At 40.9% G+C, this 27566-nt stretch overlaps 1 protein-coding gene across 8 annotated transcripts in view; it reads left to right on the forward strand.

Moving 5' to 3' along the window:
• The window catches only part of GUCY2C (guanylate cyclase 2C), a 106409-nt gene that overhangs the window by 55882 nt on the left and 22961 nt on the right, over positions 1–27566 (forward strand). For all 8 annotated transcript variants that reach the window (XM_079936430.1, XM_079936426.1, XM_079936429.1 and 5 more), the window contains 11 exons: positions 2207–2292; positions 4639–4750; positions 11136–11217; positions 14515–14620; positions 17816–17878; positions 18477–18548; positions 19008–19112; positions 22592–22678; positions 23809–23941; positions 25979–26116; positions 26922–27010. In XM_079936430.1, the coding sequence (XP_079792556.1) occupies positions 2207–2292; positions 4639–4750; positions 11136–11217; positions 14515–14620; positions 17816–17878; positions 18477–18548; positions 19008–19112; positions 22592–22678; positions 23809–23941; positions 25979–26116; positions 26922–27010 (1073 nt within the window). The remainder of the gene's footprint in view (positions 1–2206; positions 2293–4638; positions 4751–11135; positions 11218–14514; positions 14621–17815; positions 17879–18476; positions 18549–19007; positions 19113–22591; positions 22679–23808; positions 23942–25978; positions 26117–26921; positions 27011–27566) is intronic.

The following is a 27566-nucleotide window of genomic DNA, read 5'->3' on the forward strand; positions in this document are numbered from 1 at the left end:
TAATACTAGATTTTATAATTGCTTGTGTATTTACCTTTACTGAGATCTTTATTTCCTCACATGGCTTCAAGTTACTGTCTATTGTTCTTTCATTTTAACTTGCCAGACTCCCTTGAACATTTCTTGCAGGGCAGGTCTAGTGGTAGGTAACAAACCCTCTCAACTTTTATCTTAGAATGTCTTACTTTCCTTTCACTTTGAAGGACAGCTTTGTTGAATAAAGCGTTCTTGATTGATGGTTTTTTCTTTTAGCATTTTGAATATATCAGCCCACTGCCTTCTGGCCTTCAAAGTTTATAATGAGAAATCTGCTTATAAATCTTATTGAACATCTCTTATATGTGATGAATCACTTCTCTCTTGCTGCTTTCAAAATTCTATGTCTTTGGCTTTTGACAGTTTGATTATAATGTGCCTTGGCATGGATTTCTTTGAATTCATCCTACTTGGCATTTATTGAGCTTCTCGGATGTTTATATTCATGTGTTTCATCAAATTTGGGAAGTTTTCAGCCATTATTTTTTTAAATAGTCTCTTTACCCGTTTTTCTGTCTTCTCCTTCTGGGACTTCCACAATGCATGTATTGGTCTGCTTGCTGGTGTCCCACAGGTCCCTTACACTCTGTTCACTTCTTTTCAATCCTTTTTATTTCTGTTCCTCAGATTTGATAATTTCCATTGTCCTAGATTCAAGTTCACTGATTCTTTCTTCTGCGTGCTTAAATATGCCTTTGATCCCTCTAGTGAATTTTTTATTTCAGTTACTGTACTTTTCAGTTCCAGAATTTCTTTCTGGTTTCTTTTTTAGGTTCTCTACCTTTTTATTACTATTTACATTTTGTTCAGACGTCATTTTCTTGACTTTATTCATGCCTTTCTTTAGTTCTTTGAGCATCTTTAAGACAGTTGTTTTAAAGCCTTTGTCTAGTGTATCCACCATCAGGTCTTTTTCAGGGATAATTTCCATTGGGTTTTTTTTTTTTTCTCTTATTTTGAATGAACCATACTTTCCTGTTTCTTTGTATGCTTTGTGTTTTTTGTTGAAAGCTGGACATTTGAATCTAATAATCAGTAATCCTGGAAATCACATGGGGAATGGGGAATTTTCTCATTCCCCAGGGTTTGCTGTTTTTTGGTTTTGCTTTTTGTTTTTATTGTTGTAGACTGTCTCTGCTGAGGATCAGCCTGAGGTGTAAACTTAAGGTCTTCTCAGGTCTTTTCTGAGCCTCTGCCTTCCCCTGGGCGTGTGTAGTAGCTTTCTAATTTCCCCCACATATGCAGTTGCTTGAATATTCTAGTCTTCAATGTCTGTCTCTCAAAGGGGAAAAAGAGAAAAACGAAGGGGGATTGAGGGGAGCACCAACCCTTTACATCCCTTGACAGTCATAATCAGCAGAGGGGGAAGGGCTTCAACAATGGGGGAGGTGCAGCGGCAGTGGCTGCCACCATTTTGCCTGCACCTCTGTGAACCTGCTAGCTGTACCTATAACCTGGAACAAGTTAGTAATATTTCTGACCTCAGACTTCTCATCAATAAAATGGAGATAGTAACAGCTTCTATGTCATGGTATTTGGGGAAGAATAAAATGATAAATGCATATAAAGCACTTAGCACAGAGCCTGGTCTAGGAAACACAAAATAAGTATTAGCTGTTATGTTGAACCATGTGAAATTGCTGATATTTCATCAATTTTTTTCTTTTACCTAAACAGCCATTTCATAGGCTCATCCTATATGGCTATCATTTCATAGTTGAGAAAACTGAGACTCAAATAACTTAACTTTTTCAACTTAACTTTTTCAGTGTGTTCAGCTCATACATGGTAGTGAGGGATTTTGACCTTTTTACAGTCTAAGTTAGATTATGGAGCGACAAACACTGTGCCACTAGTTTAGTCAATACTCTCAACAAAAACTTGTCACTAATAATCAGGAGAAGTCTACTGACTGATTACATTTAGTGTCACCATTCTAAATGCAATGAAAAAGAATTTTCCTTCTAACTAATAACATCTCTTATAAAAATATCCTTCAGAGATCTCAGGGCCAAGAACCAATCCAGATGCCCTCAGATTGCATCATTAAGGTCAATTTTTCAGTAAAATAGAGCAATTTGAATCTATTTTATACCCTCTGTCAGGATGTAACTGGTCTTTCAGTCAAGAAGTCAACAATGGCCTCTAACTCTTTCTGCTTTTGCCCTAGGGCGTGTGGGTCCAGTGACTTTGGATGACTGTGGGGATATTGACAATACTATGTTGCTTCTGTACACCTCTGTGGACACCAACAAAGTATGTCTGACTTCTTATCGGCAACTTGGGGTTAAGTGACTAGGTGAGGAGGGTTCTCCTGGAAGGTAAATATTGGGCTGGCCAAAAGGTTTTCTGTAACTAAGATCTTACAGAAAAACCGAACAAACTTTTTGGCCAACCCAATACTAGCAAAGGAATTAGAGAAGTTATGTTTAGAATCTAGTTAGTTTATTTCAGATTTATGATTATGCCCCCCTTGGGGCCGTATTCCTTAAACATTTTCTCCCATAGAACTTCTTATTCAGAATATCCACTCTATTTACTGTATAAAAAATACCCACCCAGAAAACACTGGTATAAAGACCAGACTGTTGATGGGATACCAATGAGAAGGTGATGTTTTTTTCCTAAGAATTGTTTATTCATTTCCACAACTAAAAATTTGAATGAAGCATTACCTCTTCTCTCTCCTTCTGAAGTCTCATGAAAATCATTAATTGTGTGATCCCTCTGGCACATACAAACAGCCTTCTAATGTTATGCTTTGTGTTCACACACTATATATACATAGTACATATCTATCTATAGATAGATATTTACACACCTACATATGTGCTTTATATTCACACACACTATATATAATACATATCTATCTATCTATAAATAGATAGATAGACATATTCACACACCTACACAGTAGGTTCTTTGAAGAAAGGGGTGGATCTCATTTCTCCACGTCTCCTGTGCTTAGCTTCTTATCTGGCACATAGGTGACGCTGCTAAGTGTTTAATTTAAAAACAAAAATACCTGCCTTTATGTCACCCAGAGTTGTGCCCATCATGAACTAGAAGCCACTGTTCTAACCAACCAAATGGTAGGTAGAAACCTTTTCTTCTTTAAGAAGTTAGGTCCTGACATAACCAGGAATCTACTAGAAAAAGTTTTTCATTTTTTCATGTAATTTTCCAATATGAGCATTCTGACATCCCTAACCCATATATTGAGTGTATGTATTGACCCAGGTTTGTAAAAGACAACTATGATGCGAAATGTGGAAAGCAAGAGAAAAGATGCTCAGATTGAGAAAGTTAAACTAGAAGTTCGGGGCGGGGGGTAGCAGCATTTCAGAAAAGTAAAGCATCGTTTTTAGTTACATTGTTTTATTTATACTGAACCTTTACTACAATGCTGTATTTGGCATCATACCATGGGAATACCTTAAAATGCAATCTGCTCGATACTTCAGTTTCTAGTAGTAACTACTGAGGTAACTACATGCCCCTCTAAGTTATTTGCACCTGGGATGATGGCTTTGCCTCCCTTGGAGAGAGGCAGATACCTGCGGTGAGATTCTATGTCAGCCTTATGATTGCTCTTCAAAATGAAAAATGTGGTTCTGTGTACTTGCTGTCTCCACAGGCAAGTCTAGTTGAACTTTTCAATAATCTAATGCCATCAGTTGCGCTATATGATATGTATCTATGGGGAAACCAGGGGTTAATTCTCAAAACATAGGGCTATAGATAAGTTATTCCATAACCAGAGTAGGTCTCAGTAGAGATATAATCTACCAGCCCCTAATATATAGGATATTTTCTATCCTCAATATATGCAAGTTTATATTCTGTTTTCAAGTTAAGAGTATAATTTTGAGAATGTAAAGTTTTGTCCAGAATGTTTTGAGGGAGCAGTGGTGAATGTAGAAGGATGAACATTCTCCAGATGCCTCTTACAAAACTGACTCAATATATGCAGCAGTAATTTAAGGGTATATTAATATTTCCATTGACAGATTACTTGAAAAAGAAACCTTTTATCTTGGAAACCTAGTGAGTGCCGTGTCTAAGAAAGTACATTAGAGCGTAGGGCTAGAAGAGATTCAAAAATTATGTAATTGACAGAACTTAAGAAATGTAGAATTCTCTAGGAGCCCCTTGACGTGCATAAATATGGATAATGGATGTTGGCTATGGTGCATTTTCTCAAGACATCATTTTTAGTAGCAACTTAATATTGTGCAAAACACTGCTGCCTCCCTTGTCATGTGACTTGGAGCTAGCCATTTAATTTTTCTTGCTTCTATTTTAACATTAGTAAAATGAAAGACTTGAACTAGAAAGACCCAAAGAATCTCTGCTGGGCAGGTGTAGCATATGGTCATAAAGAAACAGAAAACTAATCGGCCCACATGGAGCTTAAATCCATGTTCATGATGAGAACCAAGTAGATCCTGACTAGGTCCTGGCTGGTAACATTTACCTTGTTTCACTGAGAAACATTGCTATGAAATTCAAATGTCATTGGGCAGCACGGCTAATCTCATCAGAAGTCATTCTAAAATGTCTTTTTCTGTTCATCCTTCTTCTTTTCATGCCCCGACACAGTACGAGGTTCTTTTGACCTATGACACCCGCGTAAACCAGACTAAACCGGTGGATAAGAGGCCCACATTCATCTGGAAGAACCACAAACTTCCTAAAGATAAACCAGACAAGGGTAAGATATCCTTCATGAAGCTTCTTTTCCTGAAATTGTCTTTTTGGTAAGGAGAGTAAATTCTGTGGTTTATGAAATTAGCCTGTGTTTTTGTTTTGTTTTGCTTATTGTCTGTATTAGATTTGCCAGGTTTGTAAACATGGACTTTACGTCTCTGTCCAATGAATAATATTACAGTTCTGATAAAACACTGAAGATATCCCATTCTAATTTAGCTATAACTGTCTTTAAGATAGGGTGTCTTTAATAGGGTGTCCTACCTACCCCTTGACGTAAATTTTCCTATAGAAAACTAGGTTTGGCAATCGGCAAAATGAACACAGAGACGCATAGTCTCACTCCATTTACATTTTACTGAAGGAAACTCATGGAATGTATATTTCAGCAAGGAATACTCGATGTCATTAGGCTGAGGGTGGTAAGTGAGCGTGGCCTCTGAAGTCTCCCCCGTTTCCTCAGAGGACACATACTTGGGTCATAATGACGGTCACCTTCCTACCTGAGATGAGGTCCCATCATGTCATGAAAGCCCTAACACGGCTAGGGCTTCACCCATACAACTTGCCATGCAACTGTATAACACTGACTGTCACTGGACAGGGCCAGCTGAGTGTCTCATGGGCAACAAGGTGTCAGGACACTCTGCCCATGGCTGTCTTGGCCAAGGCTTTCCACAATGAATAGTAAGTAATTCCATATTACTAATCAATTTTTAGGAAAAAAGTTTAAATTTGAACAAATATTTATGCCCAAAGATGCAAAAGAAAAAAAAAAGGTGGAAACATTATTAATAAAATGACTTAGAAAACTACAATGTATTCAGAAGTGGGGCAACATGCAACCAATTAAAAATAATTATTTACAAAGAATTTTAAATGACATTGGAAGTTATGAGTAAAGTAATACAGCTTTTTTATTTAATGAAAGTCTAACTTTGCAAAACAATGTATAGAAATAAGACTGCAGAAAAGTATGCTAAAATGTCAATAGTCGTAGCCTCCGAGTAACAGTATCCTAGATTTTCTTTTTGCTTTTTTATATATTTCTTAATTTTCTAAATTTTCCATAATGACTCTATTAATTTACCATTTTTAAAAAATATTAAAAATTATAAACTAGAAATACTTCTATCCTAGCCCTGCTCTACAGCCAGAAACTCTGGCTGAAAGGTTGATCTGGCTGAAGAGAAGAGTTCTGATTAAATGGGCTTGTTCACATTATAGCTGTAACTATGTTTCTAGTTCTTGTGTTCCATGAGTCAAATTTGGTTAAAAATGAATCCTGTGTTTTTAGTCAATAGACATGAGGCAGTTGACTGAAGCAAAGAGAGAGGTAGGAAGTAGGGATCCCATTCTTCTAAATGATTTACTGTCATCATGGCTTCTTAAAGTTGATTTGTTTTCTTTAGCAAGCTTTTTTTTCTTTTTAATTATCTCTAGAACCATCTTCAAGCTTCCTAGATTCAAGCCAAACTTGAATATATCTCTTTTCTCACAGGCTTCTGCAACTCTATGCTTCTTTCTTTTGTAATTTTTTGAGTTAAAATTATTTTTCCTTTTCCTTAATTATAGCCCTCAGTGACAGAGTTGGGTTGTATTTTTAATATATTTCTTTAAAAGTTTTTAGATATTTTGGTTATTTAACAGAAAGTCTGTACTGTGTAAAATAATGAACTTCTCAAAACATGAATTTTGAGAGAGTTCTCATTATTTACCTAAACGAGATCACATTAAATATTTACATTACATACGACAGGGACGTTGCCTCATCCTGGGCAACTTTACTTCATCCTCAGTTAACTAGAAAATTCAGTTAGCCAGAGCTTTTCACTCTTTAACTGTTACATTTAGTTTCAGACTTTACAAATTAAGTAACTCAGTCTTTCAAATAGTATACAAATAAGATAGTCATGCCCGGTCTTTCATCTGTGTACACAACTGCCAACTAAGTAACAGAACGTTTCATCAGGAGATTTCTACCATCACTGTCTTTTCATTCATCTGACAAATATTTACTTAATGCCAGACAATGTTCTAAGCACCTGGGATGCAGCAGTGTACAGCGCAGATCTGGTTCCTGTTCCGCACCCAGGCCTTCCTCAGCTGCCTCCTGGGTTCCAATGACATCCATCTGTCTTCCTGCTCAGCCCCACCTCCTGCCCACCTCAAACCCAGCCACCACTGCCGCCAGAGGGATAGCGCAAATCCAGTCGCATTACCCAACTGCTCTAACCCTTCGATCGGAAGCTCCACTTTGTCTTCAGAGTCCAAATGACTTGTTATAGCACGGAATGTCCCTGATCTTCCCACGTCTCCAGCCTTCTTTTTCATCTTACCTGAAATCTCTTCCCCACTCTCTCAACTTCCTCCTACTTCCTTAAAGAAAGGGTCTTGCAGCTTCATGCTCCTGGGTCTTTATTGATGCTACTCCCTCTGACTAAAATCTGTCCCACACCCCCCCATAGAACTAGTAAACAACCACTCATCCTCAGTGTGTAACTTGGATTTCACCTTTCCTAAGCTTTTTCTTAGCATCTCAGGAGGTTATTGATGCTGCCCTCATTACACCGGACTTCTAGCATATTACTTATATCTCATTTATTTGTTTACACCATACACCATGTAAGTGTAGGGTCCATTCTTTACTCAAACACGGTGCCTTGAAAGGAAGGAAAGAAGGAAGAAATGAAGGAAGGAAATGAAGGGAGGAAGGAAAGAAGTGAGGAATGAAAGACAGTATAACTATGAATATGCTGCTATTCAGTGCTAATCTAGACAGTGTTAATTTCAGTCCACTTACTTCTCTAACTATGAGTATCTTCCTCTGTTAAGTCAGGAGATTTGTTAACTGATCTCAAAGTTCTTTCCAACGATCATGTTCTATGACCTTGGGGTTATAAAACTCAATCCGCATTCACCGTCTATCTAGTTAAATAGGCTGTGATAACCACAGTAGCCACCAGAGGGCAGCAGAAACTTAACCTTAGAACTATGTGATACGGTGATTTACAAGTATGTTGAATTAAAAATTACTATATTTAAATAGTATGTAGTATATTTAAATATCATAATTATATTTCATGCAATGTGATGTTCATACTAGGGAAGAATTGAGAGGGGCTAAGGACTCAGCAGATATTCCCTCCAACTTATGCTGTAGTCTGGAGGCTGGGTAATTTTAGTAGACTGATGAGTAGAATTGTCTGCACTGTTGAAATTGTATTCCTCGTACTCACTGTTGTTTTTTGTGTGGGGTTGGGGTTATAAGAGTGGTGGTGATGGGAATGGAAGTGGTGATTGTAGTAATAAACGGAATTCACCAAAGTCAAATATGCCCACAATGCAGCTCCACCTCCAAGGGAATAATTTATTTCTGCGCTAACGAGAATAGAAATCCAGGGCTCACATTTTCACTGTTAAATTTTCCCCTTAGCAGAAAACAAAATAACAAGCAGAGGCAAAGTTATAAGTTAGCAAAGCATAACTTCTTCCAATTCATCCCTTATAGAAAGGTGCTGCAGTATGAACCTTACTAAACCCTCTACCTCAAAAAAAAAAAATGGTTAGCTCATTAGAAGGACATAATGTGATGAAACAAAAATGGCTCAAAAATACATGTGACATGTAAGCTAAGTGTAATAGCACAAGAGATTTTTTTTTATGTGAATTTATTTACATATATTATTTGGGCATTTTTCTTTGCCTCTTCTCAGAGAGTGAGATGAGCAGGGCCAAGTTTTTATTCAATTATTTATTTATTCAGTAATTTTTTATTGATACGTGACCAGGTACCAGGTCTGGTGCTGCGTGCTAAAGGTATCAGGATGAGCAGACAGAACACTGGCCATGCCCTCAAGGGTCTACGTTATGGTGCCATGAGAGAGAATACAGTGTGAGGTGTTGAGGTGCCACTTGAATAAGATCTGGCCACTCATCATTCCAGGGACACCTTCATTAATTATATTTTTATTGTATAAAAATTCATGCACGTGATTTTAAAAGCCAAGAGTAGAAATATTCATAATGGAAAGAGTGTACCTGGTCCCACCTCTGTGCACCCCTGGTCTTGCAGTCCCTTCTGCTTCGTTTTTTTTCATATTTTTAAATAATATGCATATATTTTTTGCTTTGTAAGCTTTAGATGTTATCTATTTATTTCTTGTATTGATAAATGAAGATATAGTTCATTTTCACTAGCCCTACTTTTCTCTAAGCTTTCTCAATATAGTTATATCTTTTTGTGAATACATTTATTGGTGCCTTGTAATTTTAATTAATTTTGCATAAGCTTCGAGTTCTATCAAGTATATATAAAAGTTCTTGCTTCCCAGCTTTGTAAGATGAAGACGTTAGTGTCACTTTCCTTTCTTCTACCTCCTTCCCACCTCCCAGATTCTCCTGTATTTTGCTTTAATTTGTCTGGGCTGATAATATTTTTTTGGTAGCCATATGAAGCCCTCTGTCATTTACCTATCAGTTGAAAATTACTAAACATTTTCATTGTTATTATTATTTTTATAAAGTTAGATAGCATGTCAGGATAACATTTCTTTCTGTATAACTCCAATGTCTCTCCTTTGTGACACACACACACACACAAAAATGGATTTTTTAAATTCCAAATTCTCAAACTATTTTACTTCGTTTTATTTTTAGATGCGCCTTCCTTGATCATACTTCCCTAGAGTTTCTGATTGGGTCTCTCTTATTTATGCTATAAAGAAAAAAAACCTGTCTCCTTCACCATATTGCTATTACCTTCCAGCTTCTTACACACTATCTGTTGCTTGGAATCCATTCCATTTCTTCTTCTTGAACCCTCTAACTTCCTATTCTAATAGGGATCTGCTGAGGCATGTTTGAACAACGACTTTCTTGTACAGTTGTTGTTTCTTTTTTAATTGATTTTTGGCTGCATTGGGTCTTCATTGCTGTGCATGGCTTTCTCTAGTTGTGGCGAGCGAGCCGGGGCTACTCTTCTCTGCAGTGCGAGGGCTTCTCATTGCAGTGGCTTCTCTTGTTGCAGAGCTCAGGCTGTAGAGCGTAGGCTCAGTAGTTGTGGCGCACGGGCTTAGTTGCTCCACGGCATGTGGGGTCTTCCCTTGCATTGGCAGGCAGATTCTTAACCACTGTGCAACCAGGGAAACCCTCTTGTACAGTTTTATTATTGTTGTTGTCCTTCTTAATCTAGGCTTAGTCCTCTGCACACTCAGAGTCTGCTTCAGTGCTTCGTTGGGTTGGATCCACGTTTTCCTGAATTCCACTGACTCTTCTGCGAGTCTCTCAAATTCCTCCTTCTACACAGCTTCACCTACATGCTAATAAATCACATTCCTTACATACTTCATGGACTTCCCTCAGTGACCCGGTTGAGCTTGGAAAGGACCAGTGGGCAACACTGTCATGTACTGTTCACTCCACACTGTCCTACTTTTCCTCCGATGTGTTCTCTGTATTGAAAAACAGTTGTCTATTTCTTCCTCTGTGAATCCTCCTTAGGTATGTTGGTATCAAAGACATCAGATAGTCTTCCCACCAAAATTATTTGTGTGCCAGAAACTATTTTATGTCCTTGTAACATTTGATGATTCCCATAAGAAACGAGATGTCTAAACTATAAGGGTAGATGAAATTAAGCCACTTTGGAGCACATTCCAGACGGTTTTCCTCATAGACCAAGGAGGCAGGATCTGTATTACCAATGAAGAGATTAATAAAAGACAGATATCTTTTTTAATTTAATTTTTATTTTATATTGGAGTATAGTTGATTTACAGTGTTGTGTTAGTTTCAGGTGTACAGCAAAGTGCTTCAGTTATGCATATACCTATATCCATTCTTTTTCAGATTCTTTTCCCATAGAGGTTATTAAGAGAATATTGAGTAGAGTTCCCTGTGCTATACAGTAGGCCCTTGATTATCTATTGATTATCTATTATCTGTTGATTATCTATTTTATATACAGTAGTGTATATATGTTCATCCTAAACTTCTAATTAATTTATCCCTCCCTCCCACTTTTCTCCTTTGGTGACCGTAAGTTTGTTTTTACATTTGTTTGTTTTTAAGTCTGTTTTAAGTTTGTTTTTACTTAAGCTTGTTTGGAAGTCTGTTTTAAGTTTGTTTGTTTTTAAGCTTGTTTGCTTGTTTTGAAGTCTGTGAGTCTGTTTCTGTTTTGTAAATAAGTTCGTTTGTATCATTCTTTTAGATTCCACATATAAGTGATATCGTATGATGTTTGTCTTTCTCTAAAAGACGGATAGCTTAAAAGGCCTCTCCTTTTCGCCATCCTCAAGTTATATTACACAACTAGGATCTTGTGGGGTGTGCGCATTGTCTTTTCAAAGGTCCTTACTGGTGCGTTTTCACCGTCTTCTCTGCCCCAGGCCCTCAAATGCTGCTGGTCGCCGTCTTCACTCTCACGGGGGCAGTGGCCCTGCTCCTGCTCGGCGCCCTCCTGGTGCTCAGGTACCTTGCAGCCCCTCTAACCTGCTGTGCTCCCCACTCAGAGAGGGAAGGGGGCGAGAGGGAGAAGGCACGTCTGTGGATGCTAGTATACATTCACAAGAAGCTCTCTGGACAGAGCTAAGATCATGAAGGCATTCAGCATCAAAGACCCCATCAAGGGCAGAATATTACTCAGTGGATGGATTAGAGCTTTGCCCTCAGAGACGTTTGAACTCAAATCCCAGTTCTGGGCTTTACCGGTCGTGTGGTGTTAACCATATTATTAGCAACTTAAACATGTTACTGGGCTTCCCTGGTGGCGCAGTGGTTGAGAGTCCGCCTGCCGATGCAGGGGACGCGGGTTCGTGCCCCGGTCCGGGAAGATCCCACATGCCGCGGAGCGGCTGGGCCCGTGAGCCATGGCCGCTGAGCCTGCGCGTCTGGAGCCTGTGCTCCACAACGGGAGAGGCCACGGCGGTGAGAGGCCCGCGTACCGCAAAAAAAAAAAAATGTTACTCAGCTTCAGTATCCTCATCTGAACTCTTGTGAGGAGTTGAAATAAGGTCCGTATCGTGACCATATACCAGGCATTCTACAGGTAGAAATAGCTATTTCTGCTGTTTTATTAGTATATTGTGGGCAATTTCAGAGTCTCTATATTACATACTTTCAGGCCGGAAGAGGCTTTAGAAATCATCCATTCCAAACCTCCTGCTTTAGCCTGAGGAAAGAGAGACCCAGAAAGCCAAATGGCTTGTCTGGAATCACATCACCAGGTAGTGTGTTGGGCCAAAGGTAGAAGTCAGTCCTTCTGACCATCAGTTCCATGATTGCTCTACTCAGCTTGGACATATGAAGAGCCTAGTGCTGTGCCAGAGACATAGTCTGTATACTCAGAAATATTTCTTGAATATATAAATGAATGAGTGAGTCCCACACTACCTCCTAATCTGTGTGTGTTAAACACACAAAACTTTCTATCCCATTATAGTATCAGGATCATTCCCATTTCCTAACTAAACCAGACAAGTTTTTCTCTATGTATCACACGCTTTGGTCTGTGTGTCACTGTACCTTCTCATGATGAGAGTCCAGTCTGTTGCATGTCCGTTAAAGGTTTCTGCAGGAAAGTGGGTAGATTGTTCTCTTCAGTCTAAAGGCAGAGCTTGACTCCTGTGACTCTGTATTACCAAGAAATGTAAGAGATGATTTACAGTGTATGGTGACCATTTAGTTGAAGGTAAGAGGAAACCAAAATTTGAGGAGAGTAAAGGCAGCCAACAGCAGGGCCACAGATGTGGCTATTGTCCCTCAGACACCAAGTCCAAATGGGCGTCAGCTTAAGATAGGATGAATCACAAAGTAAGAAACAGTAACAGGTGGAAACAGGCATTTTCCGTTTTCTCTAAGCAGGGAAGGCAGAGATAGGGCTTCCTAATGGCGAGAGCAATACTGTGTCCATGAGGAGATATGGAAGACAGATGTTATTCTTATAGTTTTCCATTCCAACAGCTATGCAAGAAAAGTAGTGAATGATTTATAGCGTCCTCTAATTCAATATGAATGGCAGTTGGCTCTGTGGAGTCCCAGGAGTCTTCTGCAGTGCAGAGATGAGAGCCTGGGGGCCTTCAAGGCCCTAATAGTCACACCACTTGCCACCAGGTCTTAGGACCAAAATCTTTGGCCAATAATATACTATTTTATATGTATCTAATAGAGGGGTAGTCAGAGTTAGATGGAAGCATAGGAAGAGAATAATCATTTCTGCTTAGGGGACATTCACAACGTCATCATCAATGACCTTGAGAAGGTGAGTAGGAGTCTGTCAAATGAGCACAAGCAAAGACAAACTCAGGGACAAATAGGCCAATGGAAAAGAATACAGATTCTAGAATCTGACACGAGCAAGCGTGAGAACTTGGCATATGATGGGAACATTATGAGTCAGTTGGGAAATGATGTTGGAACAGTAGGCTCTCAACATGAAAAAAATGAAATGAAAGCCCTACCTGAAACAATACACAAAGATAAATTTCATTCCATATGGATTGTAAATGGATTACAGACCTAAATGTGAGAAAGCAAACTCAGAAGAAATTAATAGCAAATGACTTTATGTCTCAAGTAGGAAAATACTTCTCAGTCAAGATAAAAAAGAAAAGTCAAAGAGAAAATAATATAACCATGACCTTAACAAAATCAAAACTTTTTATACAGCAAAGCTCAATAAAGCAATAAACCAGAAGAAGGCATTTGCAACGCATCAAAGGACAAAAGATTTGTTTTGCAGAATTTATAAGGAACTCGTGTTAATAAATAAGGCAAAGACAATGCAATAGAAAAAATGGGCAAAATTATGAATAGGCAACTCTATAAAATAGCTAGAAAATATTTGAAAGGTATTTAATCTCTCTAATAATAAAGAAAATGAAATACAAAGCAACAAACACCATTTCACATACATCCTAAGGGTTAAAAAAAGTTAAACAATGCCAAATGTTGTTAAGAATACGGAGGAAACAGGAATTTTCACAGTGAGAGGGCAAATTGGTGCAATCGCTTTGGGAAACAATTTGGCAACGTCTGTAAAGTTGTGAGTGTGCATTCCTATAACCCAAGAATGCTGCTTTGTCTATACTATCTGGGGGAAACAATCACAAATTCTTGACATTTTGAATGTTGGGTTACATGTTGTTACATTTTTCTCTGTGCTTTTCTATTTTCTTAATGGATTTTTTAAAAGGCACGTATGCCGAAGAGGAACTGGCTTATTTGGGAATCTGATGTATCCTCTGTTTTCGCCTCACGCTTTCTGTGACGTCAGTTGAATTTTTTTTTTTTTTTTTTTTTTTTGCTGTACGCGGACCTCTCACTGTTGTGGCCTCTCCCGTTGCGGAGCGCAGGCTCAGCGGCCATGGCTCACGGGCCCAGCCGCTCCGCGGCATGTGGGATCTTCCCGGACTGGGACACGAACTCGTGTCCCCTGCATCGGCAGGCGGACTCTCAACCACTGCACCACCAGGGAAGCCCAGTTCAAATTTTTTATTATAATAAAGGGTTGCCTTAGTGAAGGATCTGAGAAAGTGAAATGAAAAAGAAAAAAAAAGAAAGAGTACAGAAGACCATCAGAAATCCTTACAGGTCCACAAAAGGTCAGCACTCACCAGTTTGGAGAACATGGAGTCACACCATTGGGCCAGCTGTACTCACCGCGTATCCACCTGAGGGCATCATAGCTCTAGATTTCTCCTAGTGTTCAGAAACCGAATGGCATGAATACTAATAAAAACCTATTGGCTGATTCTATTCCTTTCACAGAAAATATAAGAGAGACTATGCACTTCGACAGAAAAAGTGGTTCCACATTCCTCCCGAAAATATCTTTCCCCTGGAGTCCAATGAGACCAACCATGTTAGCCTAAAGGTAAGGTTTCCCTTACCTGGTGAATGCAAGGGCTGGTGCAACTTGCCAGGGATTTGACAAGACTTTGGTACGTGGTATGAAATGTTCCAGGCCAGGATCATTTGTTTCAGAATCCAAGACTTAGACGTTTTCTAACTCAGCTTCCTGTCTTTCCCTTGGCTCTTCATTGCACTAAATGTCAGCTACCTGAACCAATGAACACTTCGGTGGAGGCTGAGATACGGTGTGTTACTCATTCTTTGCATCTGACCCAGAAGAGAAATGCACAGAGTGAGAATTTTTTATGGAAGGGATACGGAAATGGGTAGAGCATTTGAGCTCCTCTAAACCTCGGGGAGCTACTCTGCTTATACCGAGGACGTGTGACTTACTTGCTCGTTGCTGACAAGAGAGGTCTCTGCCGATATTTGCCCACATTCTCCCTCAGCCAGGAAATCTCAGCAGCAGCCCTGTGATAACTGCTCCCATCCGCTGAGGTTGATGCGGGACCTAAGTGGTCTTACCTGCTCCCCACAGGGACCTCATGAGATGAACTTTACCATCATAATTTTGCTGATGAGGAAATTGAAGGGCAAAGGGTTGAGAAGCAGGGCAGGGTCACACACAGCTAGGGAGTCAGATTGCTACAAATGGTAACAGCTAACATTTCCTGAGCACTTGTTATGTGCCAGAGGCATTGACCCGTTTCATCGTTCCCGAGCACTTTGAGGCAACAGGGCTAGAAATTCAGGAGCGTGGCCACAGCGTGAACCCAGTCTGTGTAACTGTGAAGACCACGATCCTAACATTCACCATACACCACAGCCTTATCAGAGGTTTTATACCGAAGCATACTAAGAGGAGATGGAGTTCCAGAACCTCCACGTGAAGGAGTGAGCAGGGTCCCTCAGAGCAGGGCCAAGCCAACAGGATCGTGTGACCTGGGGTGCCTCCCTGCCTAGAATCAGCAAAAGTAAAATTGCTTCATGGGTCAGGTTTGTGCTTGGAGCCTCTCCGCCAGCTCCTGGCATTCCACCCCAAGTCCTGCACACTGCACTCTCAGGTCCCCTCACGGCTGTGCAAGGGCTGGGTCTTCCCATCCTCCAGAAGTGCGCCACGCTCCAAAGTGATGCTCCTGTTACATCCTGAACCACAAAAATAAAGGTGCTGTTGGCAAAGGCCAGGGACTTGCCCGGCAGTCCAGTGGTTAGGACTCCGAGCTTCCACTGCAAGGGGCACGGGTTCGAACCTTGGTCAGGGAACTAAGATCCCGCATGCTGTGCAGTGTGGCCAAAAAGTTAACCAACTAACTCACCAAATAAATATTTCTAAAATTTAAAAAAAAGACCAATCTGTCTCAGGCAAGTGTCAGGATGAAATCGATCTTGTGGTCATTCACAGTAAAATGTAAACAATCGTTAAATTATTGGATTTTCAAAGAGAGAATTTATTGACCTGAATGACTTACCGGCAGTACCCTGGGAAGGGGAGAGGAGACCTTTAGAAGGAGTGAGTGGTCCCCTGCCTCTGGTGTGACACGAGGATGGGCTCCCACGTGGTTCACCTCTGCCACGTCCCGCCACGGCTCCCCTCCTCACAAGCCCCCCCCACTGCCTCAAAACCCCAATATTGCACTTTGTTCTTTGGGGTTAGGCCTAAAACATTGTGTCTCTGCACGTCTTCTTAAAATATAAATACTCCTAGGAGTATACCCCATCTACCCCTTGTCAGGCATGACATAATTTTTATGAGTTAATCCATCAGTTGGCTAAGGAATAGGTCTTGGGGACAGTAACCAAGAAGGAGGAAGGTTAGAAGTGATTCAGAGCACTGGGGAGTCGCTGTCACTCTGAGGTGCAGCCCAGCTAGGGAGCAGGCGGCTGGGAATTGGCCTTCCGTCAGCAAAGTCAGCAAGAGGGGAAAATGCCACACAACCAGACAGGCGGTGGTTCGAGCTCTGGATTAGGAAGCAAGACTAAGGGGCGAGATGATGAAGAAAGCATCCCGGGCTAGAAGAGAGAGGGTCGGAAAACCAAGGCAGCCAGAGGGAGAGAAGTCAGCAAAGCCCCAGGGGAGAGCAACAGACAGAAGAAAATGGTAAAGATGCAGAGGACTCATTTGAGGATAAAACGCCTGTGCTTGCAAGAAAATGTCACAAAGTTTGTCTCGGTTGATTCCCAGGTATCCCTGAGTTAGGATTGCCCAGATAAGGAAGGGACTGAGGCTCAAATGGTTTAAAGGACGTATCGAGGCCTGAGGGGGTGAAAAGAATACTAGACAAGAAGTCATGGTTGGGTTCCATGTGTTCTTAGGCCACGTGTGGTATAATGCAGCCCTTTTGTACCTTGTGTATAAAATGAGGAACAGGAGAAGGGGAGACAAGTGGCATTTATTAATCTGCAGTGTGCTGGGCATCATGCTTGGAATTGGATATAACTTACTTCACTCACATTTTCAAAGTGTCCCTATGAGCTAAGTTTTAACAAATATAATACACAGGTTTTTATGAGAATCAAGTGGAAAGATGCAATAGTTCTCAATCTTTTTTCTGCCTTTAGACTGGCAGACCAAGAGCCGTGCTAGCCTGCAGGTGCGTGCGTGTGTGTGTGCGTGTGTGTGTGTGTGTGCGTGTGTTACGTTTCGTTCCATATTTAACTTTTTAAAACATTAATTACCAAATACAAACATCTTGGAATGGCATAGAAAATCCATGTTACAAGCTTCTTTTGACAAATCAGATGATCTGGCAACTCCAGGCTGAACCCAGAGCTGATGCGGCTGCCCTCTGAAGCCCCAGCACGGCGTCCCCACTTGCGTTGCTGCTTGCGCATTTACGCATGAGTTCGCAACTCAGATGCACAGCGTGCTCCCCTAAGAGCGTCTGTCTGGAGCTACAGGCAATGGCTCCCAATAGATGGGGGAGCTGAGAGAGAAGGAAGCAAAGGAAATCGCTGGCTGAAATAAGCCACAGGAGGAAGGGAGGGAAACCCAGGGTTAAGCTGGCGGATACTTAGAAGGAAGATACCCTTGGAGGGAGAGCGTGAGAATGATAGGGAACACAAGTCAATTATGACAGTTTTTCTGAGCCCGCCCAGAGTGCTGTGAGCAACTACAACAGATACAGCCCACCCACAGAGCCTCTCAGCCTTCACTGGCAGGGGGTGGGGGGAGACTAGATATGGAGCTTCTGGAATAATTGGCCTTTCCTTGTTCCAGATCGATGACGACAAGAGACGTGATACAATCCAGAGACTACGACAGTGCAAGTACGACAAAAAGGTGACTCTAGTCTCCTCTGCTCTTCTGAACCCTCAAGCAGGGGTATGTGCTGGGCCTTCTGACTCATCGTCACCCCAGCTCTGATGTTGCCAGTGCGATGGCCGGGGTGCCCGGGCTGACCCCAAGGGCTGTTCCTGGAGCCTTTCACAGGGGTGGGCAGGGCTCTGCTTCAAGGGTTACAACACTCACAAGTCCTGAGTATATTGAAGGAAAAATAGAATTTTTGAGAGGGAGAGAGTGAAGGAAGGAAAAGGAAAAATTAAAGAGATTCAGAGCAGTCCAGGCAACCCTGTATATATTTCAGCTCATTGCAGTGGGAATATGATAATCCCATAGTGGGGGGTTGTATCTTCTTTCCCTCCCTCCCTCCCTCCCTCCCTTCCTTCCTTCCTTTTCATTTAGTCATTTTTAAGAAACATTCCCATCTGAGCCTACCATATGCCAGGCACTAGTTACCAAGGATATAAACAGCAATAAAAGTGTTACCACTCTCGAGAGCTTACAGTGTTGTGGAAAGATAGACACGTGAGCAAATTATTATAACATGCATATGAGTGGTCATGCTACATTCTCTCCTTAATTCAATGGGTCTTTGCAGCGAGTGATTCTAAAGGATCTCAAGCACAACGATGGCAATTTCACCGAGAAACAGAAGATAGAATTGAACAAGGTACGCGTCCCTTCCTTAAAACCTTTAAGTGAGAAATAGCTTCACCCCATTCTCCCCAAGCATTGAGGTCCCTGGTGGAGCAAGGTGTTATTGGGGATGCTGACAGAGAAGCCCTCAGACCAAGAAATGGGTGACCATACTCGCTGAAAATTGTACCAAAATATGTTGAAGAGTGATGTTTGAGGGTGTAAAACATGTTGGCATGTCCTAGAAGGTGGTCCTGATGTGATTTGAGAGTACTCAAAGGTTTGTATTCAAGTCCCCTTGCCGACAAAAGAAAGGCTGTGGGGTAAGATGTAATTCCAACTGCAGCAGGAAATGAACTGACACTTCATTGTATCAAGAGCAATACATCTTCCCAGAGCTCTGAGACACGGCACGTTTTATTAACATATTAGTTTTTACTCAGGCGCTCCTTTCTGGCTGACTTGCTTTGTAAATAAACATGTTATATCTTAGTTGCTGCAGATTGACTATTACAACCTAACCAAGTTCTACGGCACGGTGAAGCTTGATTCCATGATCTTCGGGGTGATCGAGTACTGCGAGAGAGGATCCCTCCGGGTAAGGAACCAGGATCGTTTCCAATTCCCTACTAGCCAACCATATGCAAAAAAGAATATTTAGTAGCGACTTTAAAGGCTCACTCAGTGAAATAATATCAGAGAGTTATCAGGAAAAGTGTATGGGCCCATATGCTTGTCAAACTAGATCCCTCAGATCTTGTCAATCATCCATATTATATCTTTATAAGAAAACTAGCTAAAAAATATTCAGGAGTGTAGACTTGAGACGACAAAGAACAGATGTGGAATAGTGATTGCCTCTTGATTCATTTTATTTTACTGGCATACTTGCTTTTGTATTAAAAGGAAACTGGATGGTCATTACGATAGCAAGGAGGCTTGTTCATAAGTCCTAGTTCTGCTGTCTAAATCCTACCATTGTCTCCCTTGGGAAGGATTGAGGATGACCCAGGAGTTGCCAGATGGGGTCAGGAATTCTGGCTGAACAAGTCCAAAGCAGAAAAAGAAAGACAGGACTGAGCCAAGTTCTTGGGAAGAACCAACTATCGAGCTAAGAATATCAAATCATTGGCTAGCTCAGAAGGGCAGGCACACACAGAAGCATTCACACAAAAAACAAAGTCAGGTGTCGAGGAAAAGGGGAGGGGCAGGAAGGAAACCAGCACAGTTGCTTCAAAGAGCATCGAAATATTTGCTGCTCACCTTGAGCACTTTCTAGGCATATGTTACAAGAGCTTTCAGCCTTTTAAATACCTTTGGGTAGGGTGACCGTATAATTTCATTCTCAGGATCCTTTGAGAATGAAAGGGGGTACCAAGATAATTATGTGTTGACAGCAGACATAAACTGCAACCGGCCCCAAGCAAACCAGGAATTGTGGTCACCCTATGGGCTCCTTTCCAACCTCGTATCTCTTAAAAACCTCAATGTTTTCCCCAGCAAAGCCAGAATACTAATATTGGGGGCAGCAGCAGCTTCAAAGAGGTCCAAACATTCATAGTTCAATAAAATTTTAAGATAATAAAAAGTGCTGAACTAATAACTTAAATATTTTTGTTCAATAAACTTCAATTAAAAAAAAAAAAGAACACAAGAGGGAGTTGCCTGACAATCCAGTGGTTAGGACTCCGCAATTCCACTGCAGGCGGCACGAGTTGGATCCTGAGCTAGGATCCTGCATGCCGCACGCAGCGTGGCCAAAAAAGAAAAAAAAAAAAAAAGAATGCAGCTTTAAAAATGTATGTATGGCATAAACTCAAATCTGTCTTCAAAGAAAACAATTATATCCCTAAATGCTATTCTCTCTTAAAAAAATAATCTAAGTATTCAATGCAAAATTTAGAAGAATAACTATGGCCTAAGGGCAGGAAACCTTCACAATTCAATTACTATAAAACTGGTAAATTTTTAAAGTGCATTCATGAGTTGTTTATTTTTTAAAAAACTACAAAACATACAGGCTTCTCATACTTCTAATTAAGTCTCTAAAACAAACATAAAAATACACAAAAGTGAAAATTAAAAAAAATAAAGCTATGAAAAAGATGCTTTCAATTATGAAAGAATGTCATGACTATTAAGTTTAAAAAATCTTTAAAAAAAGGAAAAACTTCAGAAACAATATAATCATGAAAACTTGACTCAAAGTAAAACCTTACGGAAGTCAGTAACAATAGAAGAAATTAACACTCCCATTACAAAGAAAACCAGACTCAGCTTAATTTTTCTAAACTTCAGTGAATAATTCTCATCATCTATGTAAATACTGTTCTAAAGTTAAACAAAAAACATGAACATCCTCTAAATTCATTTAACATTCAACAGGCTAGCATAAAGTTGATACTTAAATGTGATTAAAGACTAATTACATTTATGAATGTAAATGAAAAATTATAGATAAAGTACTGGTAACTAAGCCAGTTGTATATGGAAAGTGTAATACAACTAGATACGGTTAATTCTACGAATGGAAAAAATATTACTCTAATGCATCATATCAAAAGGTCTTTGGAGAAAGACCATATGATCATTTTAATTGATGCTGAAAGTGATCGTTTAAATTGCTGCTGATGTAATAAACACATTTCTAATAATAACAATTTCAGGTCTTTCAAAATTCAGTGTTTTCCATACAAAGGCTAGACCATATCTGATTCATCTGATTTCAGTGCAACAGAAATTTCCAATTAACAGAGCCTGGTCAATTATACAGCAACCGGGACTTCCCTGGTGTCACAGTGGTTAAGAATCCGCCTGCCAATGCAGGGGACATGGGTTCGATCCCTTGGTCCGGGAAGATTGCACATGCCGCGGAGCAACTAAGCCCATGCGCCACAACTACTGAGCCTGCGCTCTAGAGCCCGCAAGCCACAACTACCGAAGCCCGCGAGACCAGAGCCTGCGCACCGCAGCAAGAGAAGCCACCGCAATGAGAAGCGCGCGCACCACGATGAAGAGTTCGCCGCAACTAGAGAGAGCCCGCACGCGGCAACGAAGACCCAATGCAGCCCAAAAATTAATTAATTAAAAAAATATATACAGCAACCTTGGCTAACCTTGTTTAGGAACAGTTGATTCATTCATGCAATAAACATTTATCGAACATCTGCTCTGTGCCAGACACTTACTAGATGTTGCCGATACACCAGTAAATGAAGATTATCACAGAATTAACATTTTCGTAGGGAGAAGAGATAGTAAACAAATAAAAACGTAAAAAATGTCAGTGCTCAAGGAAAGAGTTACTTAGGGTCTGTCTGCTCAGAACTCCTCTCCCTTAACTTGGCCTGCTATCCACAGCCCCTTATCTGAAATGACTGATGGCTTTGGACCCTCTGTTGGAAACTATTGGTACAGTACCTGAGTTAAAACTGAGCTTTTTCCCCAAACAAGAAACTATTGTTAGGTTCTCAGTTAGGGTGCTGTTTAGAGTTTTACTGCGAAGAATAGTTTTCAGCTTAGTTAAAACCCTGTATCTTGATAGAACCATCACCACGTTAATACTGTGAGTTCAAAATTCTAGGTCCTACAGTTCCCATGAAAGTCCAAGCTCTCTGTCTTAACGACAGAGGACTTAGAAAACAGAAGAAACACTTAGAGGTATTAAGCCAATGGATAGAGTTGATCATGTAAGTGAAAACATAGCCTAATGAAGGAATTTCCTAATAGCAGTTCCTTGTTGAAAAACACTAGGGCAATTTTGCTGAGACAGAGCCTGTGTCTCAGCCCACCACCCCACTCTCCTGGCAGGTGCCTGCTCATTCCTTTACTCCTGGTGGAAGAACCGGTATATTGGATCTATGGTCATCTCCTGCTCATCTCCTTGGGATAAGAACCACCTAATGTTTCTTAAATCAGAGAGAAAAGAAACACATGTTCAGGAAAACCAGGACAATGGAGTTCCAACTTGTTCCTGAGCCCAAGGCCTCATGATCAGAAAGTCATTATTTGCCTGTAAGAGTCTTTCCACAATAGCCTCCTTCAGACAACTCATCTTCTTCTTTTTCTCCTGCTCAGGAAGTTTTAAATGACACAATTTCCTATCCTGATGGTACATTCATGGATTGGGAGTTTAAGATCTCTGTCTTGTATGACATTGCTAAGGTAAGAGACCCACAAACACAAAAGACATTTATGAAAGTTAAATCTGGGAAAACAGATCTAGCAAGCTATTGCATTGGTCTCTTCATCTGTAAAATGATAATAAAAATAGTACCTATGTCATAGGGTTGTCGTGAGGATTTTATGAAACAATGCATGTGCTCCGAATAAGACCTGACAAGCAGGTATTCAATATATGTTGGCCATTATTATTTTTATTATTAAATTCTTTCTACACTGGGCTTGGGGCACATATTTTCACAGATTTGCTGGAAGTAAAAAAATCACGTAAGGTCTCAGAGAAGATGACTGAATCCTCATCTTCATAAGAGAAAATATTAAGGGCAGGCATTCGTCTTGCATGAGGCAATAATAAAGCTGGACATGTATATTTCCCAGATGTGCTGTGAAAAGGAAGTGGATACCAGTAACTAGGGCCTCATTCAAGAATGAAGAAAAGCGAGTCCCGGGAGTAAGCTATGTGATACAGTCTTAAATCACTTGAAAGTCACATAGGATCAGAATCAGTTGGAAAAAATGTGACACAATACCTTATTTGGTACATTTCATCCCTGGGATCAAGGCCCAACACCAGTTTCTGCAATACCACCTCTGGCCACCAGGGGGAAGCACATCAGCTCAAAAAGGGCTTCCTCTTTCAAAACAGAATGAAACATTCTATTTCAAAATAGAATGAAACCGTTTAGACTTTAGGAAATAATCTAGCCTCACCCCTCCCTTCAGGAAGGCAAGGCCTTATTCATATTTTTTCATTGAGGTAGCAGAGGACTAGAGACATACTCAAAGTCACAGAATAAGTGGTAAGCGGAAACGCTTTAAAAAAACAGGATCAGTCTTTGCTTCATATTATATACAACTACTAAACAGAGTCTTTAGACAACTGCCTTTTACTGTGTCACCTAAATAGACTCCAAAACTAGATGCAGTGCTTAGGCAAATATCGGGGTTTTAACAACATTTTGAAAGCTAAACAATGGAATTAAATTTAAAATTTGATGGTGATTTTATCTGCATGCCAAAATAATTTCAAAACGTCATTTCTTTCCTTAAAATAATGGAGCTGCTGAAAAGTGTCATATCTCTTTGTTTTCCTGTTATCTGAAAAACTACAGGGGATGTCATATCTGCACTCCAGTAAGACAGAAGTCCACGGTCGTCTGAAATCCACCAACTGCGTGGTAGATAGTAGAATGGTGGTGAAGATAACTGATTTTGGCTGCAATTCCATTTTACCTCCAAGAAAAGGTCTGTCATGAGTGAAATTTTTACTAGTTTCCCACTTAAAAAATTTTTTTTTCTCACAAGTCCATTTAAGGTGCTCAGGAAATGGTGATACTGATCAGAAAATAAACACTTGGAGTTGTAAGAGGCATCAGCTGGGTCATTCTCCAGCACTACCCCCTTCTCAGTGTTCAGTGCATGCTTGTCCAGTTGAACAAATCTCCTCTGTGGATTTCCTTCATCTGTGTGTCCTTGATATCAGGGAGAAATCATAAAGAAGTTATTGGCTTGTGGAAGCAGGACTGCGTGAAAAAATACAGAAGTTAGAGCAGTAAGAGATCTTAGAAATCGTCTGATCGAACCCTCTTCATTTGTAGAAGACAGAATTGAAGCTCAGAGAGGTTAAGAGGTTTGCCCAAGAAGACAGAGTACAAGGCTGAGGACCCGTTTCCCAATTCTAGACTTCATTCATTTATCTGTGATAATGATAAGAAATGATGATGATAAGAAAAAAGTCTTATCAGTAAAACATATTCATACCTATCCCTTTCAGGATTGTGATGGGGGTCAAAAAAGTAACACACAAAAAAGTGACTTGTAAAGTATAAAGGGCTTTTCATGTTGAACATTCACCTGTTCTTTACTAGAATTCTGGGTTAAACAGCCTCAGAAGGCTAGGACTCATATATGTCTCAAAATACTACCTGGATCCAGAAACTGAATTCTGCCTCTAATTCTACTTTGGAATCCTCTAGTTTTCCCTTAATGGAGGAAAAATTAGAGTTCTGCCCCCCACTTCTTCAGTCATGTCAAGGATGCTAGGACATTGGACTCAATCTAGTAAGTGCTTGTTGAGGACCTACTGTGTGCCAAGCAGTGCTCATCATGGAGTGAGCAAATCTCTTTCATGAAATGACTCACCTTCATGAAATGACTCACCTTGACACAGCATCAGATGAACTGCAGGCCAAATCCTATCCTTCTGGACATCATCCAGTTATACCCACCTATCTGTGGGGTCGGTTATCGGAAGTTTTAGCATAAGTAGATGTAGTTCCCTTCCCACAAGTTTAACCATTAGGATCAGTCGTTCAGGAATCACAAGCCACATGAATTCACAAGACACAAATTCAAAAAGCAGTGAACAGTTGGATGGAAAACTAAATGAGGAAAGTGTGCTTCATCTTAAGCATATCACCGTACTGAAAACACATGAATCTGTAGGTTTATTTAATTGAAAATGCTGAAGGTAGAAATCTCCAAAAGTCTGCAAGGAGCTAGGTGATCCTGGAAAACCTCCAAGGGATGTTGGAGGCTAATTAATTGTACGCCCTCATTATTATACATAAGATATGTGATAGCGGTCCAAAACCCAAGTGTCTATAGGAGCCAAACACAGGACCCAGGAGTGCTTCACTCGTGTGAAGTAGACTTGATGGAAAGCACTAGGAATAGCAGGCACACTAGTAAAACGTGAGTAAAGTGTGTGCGTTCTTTTTTTAAATAATACTGCGAGCACCAAAGAAAACACGTCTGTGGATAATAGCTGACTTCATGACTGCCGGTATGTCACACCCAGAAGATATCAGTGATGGTCTCTTTGTTCAAATGTTCTGTCTTTATTTTCTTTTAGGAAACATCAATATATGTATTTATAATGTTTTATATTACATAAAATATATAAATATATAGTTTTAAAATATTTATAGAGGCTTTCATAGGTTTTTGCCATATGTTCCGTAAGCTATTAAATCCTCAGCCTCTTACATTCTACTGCCTTCACCCCACAAATATTTACTGAGCGCTTCCTATACCCCAGGTGCTGGTCTAGGTAGACCTTGAGGGTTTTCAGAACTGTGATCCAGGCAGTTTTAGGGAAGGCGTTGCCATATCTCCTCACCCAAATCCTGGCATTACCTAGTCAGCTTGGAAGGCAAGTGTGTGTTCTGCCCCATCACCAGCATCAGTATGGTAGAGGGACTTAAAAATAAAAGCAAGTTGGGGACCTCTGGGCTGCTCACCCCCCGCCTCAACCTCGCAATCTCAATGCTGAACACACAGACCTGTGGACTGCCCCGGAGCACCTACGCCAAGCCAGCATCTCGCAGAAAGGAGACGTGTACAGCTATGGGATCATCGCCCAGGAGATCATCCTGCGGAGAGAAACCTTCTACACGCTCAGCTGTCGGGACCAGAAGGGTGAGAGTCTGACCCTTCGGGGGCCTTCCCTGGGACCCAGCAGGAATTCTAGGCTGACTGAGACCCCGAGGTTTCTGTGACCACATCTCAGTCCCTCATCTGCGAAAACAATGTCGCATCTACCCTCCACACTCCACGGGGTAGTTGGAGGAATTCAGTGACAGTATGAACGTTAGAGGGCTCTGAAAAGCATAGGACAATATACCACTGCCAGCTGCCACTACCGCCAGCAATTTTGTGAGATAGAGAATCTCGCCTTACAATTTCTTGCTTTCCTTCTGATTCCAGTAAGAGACGTGTGTCTGCTTCACACCTGAACTAGATCACTCTAGCGGGACAACACATATTTCAGTTCTTACTAAGAGCAGATCTATGGTTTTGTCACATGTCCTCTCAGGGAGGAAACGTCTCCTTCCGTTCATCCAGTCCTCGCTTTACTGAGCACTTATTATGTGCCAGCTCTTACCTGTCTGGGGGATGGAGGTGGCTAAGGGATATAGGGAGGACAGGCTAGGGTCTTGGTCAGAGGAAGCCTCCCTAAGACAGCAGTCTCTGAGTTAAGTTTTAAAGGGTTAGTAGCCTTAACTTAAGGTAATCTCCTGGGTGTAAGGGGGCATGAGACCCCTCCGCCTGGTGGATCGTCCATTCATTCACATCTGTCTGTCAAGTGCTGGCCTCGGCTCTGCCACGCTCCCACTGGGTACACACCCAGGCACGGTGAACCAGTTCAGAGTCTGGAGGCTGCTGCTAAAATTCCTTCACGCTGCATTCTTTCTTGTAATTTGAATTCTTCCTACCCCACCAGAGAAGATTTTCAGAGTGGAGTATTCCAACGGAGTGAAACCCTTCCGCCCTGATCTGTTCCTGGAAACAGCAGAGGAAAAAGAGCTGGAAGTGAGTATATCTCCCTGCATGGAGTTTTCCGGGGCCTCTGCAAGAGGACCACAGACTGGGTGGATTAACACAACAGAAATGTATACGCTTACAGTTCTGGAGGCCAGGAGTGTGAAATGAGTTGCCAGAAGGTCATGCTTCTTCCAGAGGTTCTAGGGGAGAATCCATTCCTTGCTCCTTCCAGGAGCTTCCGGTGGCTACTGACATTCCTTGGCTTGTGGCCACAATGCTCTAATCTCTGCTTCCAGGCCACATTCTCCTCTTCTGTCTGTCTAATCTCCCTCTACTTCCCTCCTAGATAAGGATACATGTGATTACAATCAGGCCCATCAAGATAATCCAGATTATCTCCCCATGCAAGACCCTTCACTTAATCACATCTGCAAAGACCCTTTTTCCAAATAAGGTAACTGGTTCCAGGGGTTGGGACACACCCTTGAGAGCCGCTATCAGCCTACCATACTCCCAACTCAGGAAGGAACTCAAGTACACATTACATTCTCGATTTTTAGGAGCTAAAAGAGCAAGATTCCATGTGATACCCATATTAAGCTTA

Source organism: Stenella coeruleoalba, assembly GCF_951394435.1.
Source record: "Stenella coeruleoalba genome assembly, chromosome: 11".
NCBI classification, from domain to species: domain Eukaryota; kingdom Metazoa; phylum Chordata; class Mammalia; order Artiodactyla; family Delphinidae; genus Stenella; species Stenella coeruleoalba.